The 7,339-nt window shown below is 35.6% G+C and overlaps 1 protein-coding gene across 1 annotated transcript in view; it reads left to right on the top strand.

The window, feature by feature from the left end:
* LOC144959267 (uncharacterized) overlaps window positions 1-6,372 on the top strand; it is a 20,059-nt gene extending 13,687 nt beyond the window's left edge. Inside the window, exons 9-13 of the mRNA XM_078891811.1 lie at window positions 1,681-1,794; window positions 3,121-3,286; window positions 4,293-4,501; window positions 5,213-5,413; window positions 6,260-6,372. Of these exons, the coding sequence (XP_078747937.1) occupies window positions 1,681-1,794; window positions 3,121-3,286; window positions 4,293-4,501; window positions 5,213-5,413; window positions 6,260-6,372 (803 nt within the window). The remainder of the gene's footprint in view (window positions 1-1,680; window positions 1,795-3,120; window positions 3,287-4,292; window positions 4,502-5,212; window positions 5,414-6,259) is intronic.
* Window positions 6,373-7,339: the final 967 nt, after the last annotated feature.

The raw sequence follows: 7,339 nt of genomic DNA, 5'->3' as shown, positions 1-7,339 counted from the left end.
GTCATTACATTTGACACGCTTGATACGTACCCTTGAATGCGACAAAAAATGTGAGTTTCAATTTAGAATTGAAATCTAATAATGAGTCACTTCTAATATTCTGGGGTAAAGCTTTCAAAACGATGGGATGTCGAAAATTCAAACGATTATAGTACACCAATTTGAGAGATGTCTTTGGCTTAGATAAGATTGTTCTATCGCCATTAGATCTTAGATTCCAACTCTCAAAATAATATAATATAATATATATAATATAAAATAGGGATGTATAACACCATATGTTATATATTGGTATCCGCGGGCACGACCATTCAGTGTTTTCTAGACAATTGAACATATTTCAAAGACAAAGCGTTTCTCAACAGGTAACAAGTGCAACTCTGTAAGAAAATTACAAGCAGATCATGTTGTGTCCTTTTTTAAAAGCTAGTCTAGCAGCGCTGTAATGTAAAACTTGAAGAGTTTAAATATTTTCTTTGGAGATTTTAATTAAGAAGTTACACTTATCTAATTTGGATAACACTAGGACATGTATAAGAAGTTCAGCTATATACAAAAGAATCAAAGGTGTCTGATTTTATTCATTCATCTTATTACAAAGTACATGAATTTGATGATGTGTTTAAATGACCTCACATTGATAGGTTATACCAAGCAATTTTTTACAATTCCAATAACAGTAGTTTCAAAATTAATCGTTGGAGTTTTCATCTCAGTATGCCGGACCTAGCATTTATTAAAATCTCTGTTTTATAATCATTCATTATTAACTTATTTTGATTCATTCAATTCTTAATTTCAACAAAGAAATCCGGCTTACCAAAAGGAGTCAATAGCATTGTAATTTACAAAATAATTGTCAAGCTTTCTTCTAATTCTATCAACCTTATCTTGAAAAAGTGTTACGAATTCATTAGGAAGATTAAATGTTTATCTATGTTGTGATGTGGTACAGAGTAGTCGATTTCCTGCATCTTGAGTTCATCATATATTGTAAATAATGGTTTACATGACTCTTGCTTCTATCAATTTATCCACAAAATGAGACGAGTCGGCTTTTTGAACAGTCTTTTTCCACTCACGAATGCAGTACTTGGAGATTTCTTTAGTCCTCTCTTCTGCTACCTTCGCTCGGCTGCTCTGTATTTCATCTTAGCATCCTTCCCTTCCATTGAAGATTCCATAAGCTGGAAATGATCTAAAGATCGATACATTTTCTGTCTGGTAATAATCTTTTGGCACTTTAGCATCAGTCTAAAATTCCCAAATCACTAAGCTTATGCTTGTATTTGTCCGATGTACTACATTAATTAAATATTTGAATTAAATTGTGCGGCTATGTGGTCCCCTGGTATGACACTTGCTTTCAGATCAGAAGGTTCGAGCCTTGCTCGGCGCATAGTTGAGTCCTTCGAAAAGGCTCTTTACTCACATTCTCTCACCATACTCAGGTGTAAAATGAGTACCAGGTAGTAACAGCGTTGTCTCTCTCCGAAAAAAAAATGTAAAATCGCCTAACAGGCGTCATGCCCCCTTCTAAGTGTTAAGTGTTGCTGTTGGCCAGGGAATCATCGTAAAGCGCTTTGAGCACGTTTAGTGGATATTGCGCTTTATAAAAGCTCAATTTTATAAAGCTTAATTTTCTAAAATTCTAATTTTTTGTCAACGTTATTTACTAAGCTATAGAAACTGATGCCACGAATCCCACGACAGTATTTAGTCGTGCCAAGAGAAGGTATCGCCGCGTCGGACCACTGATGACTGAAATAAAAGACGGAAATAAGGATATAGACAGTAAGCATTATAGTTACCTCATTCAGTTATCGCTTGCCGGCTTATTTCCTCATTTTGTCCGACCATGTCATTAACAAGTTTCCCTAATTTAGTTCCCTTTATGTGCGGCTGTGTGGTCTAGTGGTATGACACTCGCTTTCGGATCGGAAGGTCCTGGGTTCGATCATGGCGCTCGGCGCATAGTTGAGTCCTTGGAATAGGCTATTTACTCACATTCTCTCACCGCACTCAGCTGTAAAATGAGTACCTGGCCGTTAACAGCGATGTCTTCGTCCGAAAATTTGTAATATCGCCTGAGAGGCGGCATGTCCCGTCCCACATGTTAAATGTTGCTGTTGACCAGGGACCCCTTGTAAAGCGCTTTGAGCACATTGAGTGGATATTGCGCTATATAAAGCTCTTTTTTATGCTAACTTTTTTCCCATAGCATGTGTTCCTTTGTATGTCATTCACCACATGACCAACAGGTTTTTGGTTCTAGTTGAATCTCTTTAACCCACATTAACTAACAGCACTTAGATGTAAAATGAGTACCTGGCCGGTAATAGAGTTGTCTCTACCGGAAACAAAATTCTATTAGCTGCTCATAGGTGTCATGCCTCGTATTTCATGTCACATATTTCTGTTTGCTTATTATTATTATTATTATTATTATTATTATTATTATTATTATTATTATTATTATTATATTATTATTATTATTATTATTATTATTATTATTATTATTATTATTATTATTAATACTGTTATTATTATTTATTATTATTATTATTATTATTATTATTATTATTATTATTATTATTATTATTATTATTATTATTATTATTATTATTACTAATACTGTTATCATTATTATTATTATTATTATTATTATTATTATTATTATTATTATTATTATTATTATTATTATCATTATCATTATTATTATTATTATTATTATCATTACTATTATTTTCATTATCATTATTATTATTATTATTATTATTATTATTATTATTATTATTATTATTTTCATTATCATTATTATTATTATTATTATTATTATTATTATTATTATTATGTTATTATTATTATTATTATTATTATTATTATTATTATTATTATTGTTATTATTATTATTATTATTATTATATTTTTTATTATTATTATTATTATTTTATCATCATCATTATTATTATTATTATTATTATTATTATTATTATTATTATTATTATTATTATTATTATTATTATTATTATTATTATTATTATTATTGAAACCATTAATTGGATCAAAACCGATTCGTTCGTTCCTCAATCATTTCGTTCTATTGTCGCTTGCAAACAGAGGTGACCATGATTATGATCAGTGGAATGATTCTTCGGAAATACGTGGACAAAGAGTTCAAAATCACCGTCACTATCACTATCCCGTGGGCTTCCCGAACGATACGACTTGTCAAGACCAAATCTATTCGAATCATGGCGTCCATTTGGCCTCATATGGAATTGACGTATGCTTTGTTTTGTTTTGTTGTTTTGTTGTTTTTTTTTCGTGTTATGTTTCAAAGTTATGTTGTCGCATTCATTGCATGTACCGACCTCTTTGTGTGAAGTAAACAAAAAAAGAAAATGAGCTTTTATATAGCGCAATATCCACTAAATGTGCTCAAAGCGCTTTACAAGGGGTCCCTGATCAACAGCAATATTTAACATGTAGGACGGGACATGACGCCTGTTAGGCGATATTACAATTTTTCGGACAAAGACAACGCTGTTAACGGCCAGGTACTCATTTTACATCTGGGTACGGTTAGAGAATGTGAGTAAAGAGCCGTTTCCAAGGACTCAACTATGCGCCGAGAGAGGCTCGAACCCAGAACTTCCGATCCGAAAGCGAGTGTCATACCACAAGACCGCATAGCCGCATCATGTAATGACCTCTTTGAGTGAAGGAAATACACCTATCTTGCTTGGCGTGAAGTATAACATTTTTCCGAATTTTATTAGGTCCGAGCAAAATTCAAAATTGTTCACAAAACGCAAAAATACAACCAAACAATGTTTTTAACCCTATTGGTTAATGAATTGGTTTGGATTGATCATCAATGAAATTCGGATTGATCAAAAGTTGTGAATGCCACTTTTCGTATTTTTCTTTACAAAAAAAAAAAATCGAATACCTGTTAATAAAAATTGTTTGGGTTTGCAGTAGAGATAGACATAGGACACAAATATTAATTTCCTACCACTGATATTATTTTACAGGTAATGTAAATGTTTTCTGCTCGAAGCTCGAAGAAATAGATAATAATGTGAAATTGATTGTAAGCTTCAATTTAATTACAAAAAAAAAACCCAGATCAAATGAACATTTCGGGTTTCCCCTTTATCAACAAAACAGGATGAATGAAACACCACAGATGAATGAGATAATGTGTTAGTGGCGAAGTTAAGATCTTAACTACGCCACTACCACTAACAATCAATTTCACATTATTATAATTTATTATTTTACAGGTGCATTCGTAACTGCCAGATGAACCGGCTTTTTGTGAGTGTTCCTCAAGAGTTGGTTCTCCTCTGCCCAGAGTGTGACGACCCAAAATATAAAGGCATAAGACTTCGATGGCCCCTGTGTCGGGCCATTCACGGGCAATGTGACAAATACCTCTATCATAAAAATTGTCCAGATTATACGCAACTGAAGTCCGAGTTTGTGCTTAGAGGTTGGATTAATGTGATTTTATGAAAGTTACCTTTATATATTTAAAACAATATTCTTGCTGTGACGTTGTATCAGTAGTATTGGCATCATTTTTTTTTTTTGAGTAAGGGGAGGGATGGGGATGGGGGGGGGGGGGGGGGAGGGGTTTCTTGAAAGCCAAATATTTACTGACGATGAAATGACAAGTATTGCTTTTGTAGGTAGGTAGGTAGGTAGGTAGGTAGGTATGTATGTAAGTATGTATGTATGTATGTATGTATGTATGTATGTATGTATGTATGTATGTATGTATGTATGTATGTATGTATGTATGTATGTGTGTATGTATGTATGCATGTATGTATGTATGTATGTACGTACGTACGTACGTACGTACGTACGTGTGAGTGGGTGAGCGGACGGAGAGACGGACGGACGGACGTGTGCATGTAGGTGTGTAGGTAGGGAATTAGATAGGTAGGTACGTACGTATGTACGTTTGTACGTTTGTACGTATATATATATATATATATATATATATATATATATATATATATATATATATTTATACATATATATATATATATTTATATATATATATATATATAATATGTGTGTGTATGTATGTATATGTATGTGTGTATGTATATGCATGTCTGTACGTATGTATTAATGGATGGATGAATGGATGGATACACACATTAACATGTCTTTTTTTTCTTTTATCTACAAGTGAAAAATGGTGCAAAATTCCATATGTTTGCATTCAATTACGAATTCAAGGTGGGCCCAAGAGATGAGGACCTCGTCTTCGACGGTATCTTTTACACTCGACCTAAGTTGCAATATACAGCCATTGTTATTGCGGCCAAGACAGATCCTTCTTCTGAATATATGATACAAGTTTTTGTCGGATACCTTGCTTATCCTAACGGTGAGTTTAAACTTTTACAGAACAGTTCGCTACCACATATGTGACCAACAGGCTTAAAAACGGTATTAAGTCGTAGTAGTAACTTTGAGATGTTATATTAAGCGCAATATCCATTAAAAGTGGGCAAAGTGTTTAACACGGGGTTCCAAGCCAACGGAGACATTTAACATGCAGTTAGAGATATGACACCTGTAGGCGATGTTATTACATTTATTTTACAACGCAGGCAACGCTGCTAACTACAAGGTACCCATTTACACCTGAGTACGCTGAGAGAATGTGAATGAAGAGCCTTTTCAAAGAATTCCAATTACGAGCTGCTCAGAACGCGACTCGAAACCAGGGCCTGCGGTCCGAAGGCAGCAGCTGGTTCAAATGGTTCCCACACTGCTATGTGATGAAGAGTTATCCAGGATGCAAATTCATCACAGCAATCATGTACCGTCGTATACCCAGAAGCTTCCTCACAACTCACCGTTCAACTAGATGCTCTGCGATTTTGGGCTCTTGACCACAACGGGTACATTTGAACAGATGACAAGCCCCCATTGATGAAGTGAGCGTGCCGTTAAGCAGGTTTTCGGCCGAAGACAATTGGCTGCCACTCAATGTCACCTCTTGCTGGTGGAAAATCCTGAAACTTTGCCCCAGTTTCGAGGAGTCGATGTCCCCACCCCCTCGAGGAATTGGATTCGTCCAAATCGACTTACATCTCGTATATCCCAGCCTCAGAGAAGAAGTGTTCGGCATGTCGCTGAATTAAACAATATACAACATTGGTGCCAGAACAGATCCCTGACGGACCCCATTCTTCGGTTTCCTGACTTTGCCCGCGTTATCTTCCAGCGCGACATGGAATTGTATTTCCTCTAAGATTGAAGAGAACATCTTCAAGGCAAGAAAAAGGCAAATGGTCTTTCTTGGCCATGTGTGGCGATGAGGCCACATTGAAAGCCTAACACTTAGTGGCCACACAGAAGGAAAAAGAGCACGTGGTCAGGTTGAAGTTCCTGACCAGTTTGAGGTGTCACCAAACAACCCCCTACAAACTCCAAGTACATGAGGGAGGCAAATCGTAGGTGACGTGCATACAAGCTCAGGTCACGGATTTAAAAAAAAAGAAAAAAAAAACAACAAAAAAGCAGATGCGCGTAATATGAAACAATTATAATCGTTGCCAAATCAGGAAATATGGGTTATGTCTATAATGACAACATTGTAGAAATGTTTGATATCCAGTATAATATAGGCATGCAACTAGATCAGTGTCAGATGAACTCGAGAAAAAATACAAATAGGACAGAGAAGTTGTCATATCTTCTACTCTTCCGATTCTGAACTCCTTGGAAGTGTGTATGTAACCAGTCCTTCGAAGGACGACTGATAATGAAAAGGTCACAGACTGAATCAATCATAAGGTGGCATACTTATCTCAGAAGCCGGGTGGCAGATTGTTAGGATAACGGGATGCAAAAGAGAAAGGATTAGAGAAAGATTATAAAATATGATGCCATCACTCTAAAATCAGAAGATCAATTACAAATGGGCGGGGTTTTTCTTTTCCTCCGCCAAAGAGAGAGGGAGGTCACTATCCATGTCTTCTTTCACTCTCTAACCGTTTTCCAGTTTTGTCCTGGCCCTGACCACAGTCATTGGCTGGGAGAGGAGCAGTCAAATATATAGCTGTAGTCTTGGAAGATGCTATCTTAGATCGTCTCTCTGGGTGGGGATCCTGACCTCTCATAGTGGGCAGGGAAGTACATGCTTTGTATTCTATCCCCCCATACCCGTTTCTTGACGTTGTCTTGGTAGAAGATTACTTAGTTTTGTCCTGACCCTAGCCAGAGTCCTTGACTGGGAGGGAAACAGTCGAATGTATAGTTATAGTTTTGGAAGATGATATTTTTTCCTTGTAAATCATCACTG

Source organism: Berghia stephanieae, chromosome 13 (genome assembly GCF_034508935.2).
Source record: "Berghia stephanieae isolate SIO BIC M18660-M18661 chromosome 13, UCSD_Bste_1.3, whole genome shotgun sequence".
NCBI classification, from domain to species: domain Eukaryota; kingdom Metazoa; phylum Mollusca; class Gastropoda; order Nudibranchia; family Aeolidiidae; genus Berghia; species Berghia stephanieae.
This window is presented reverse-complemented; position numbering and strand designations above follow the sequence as displayed.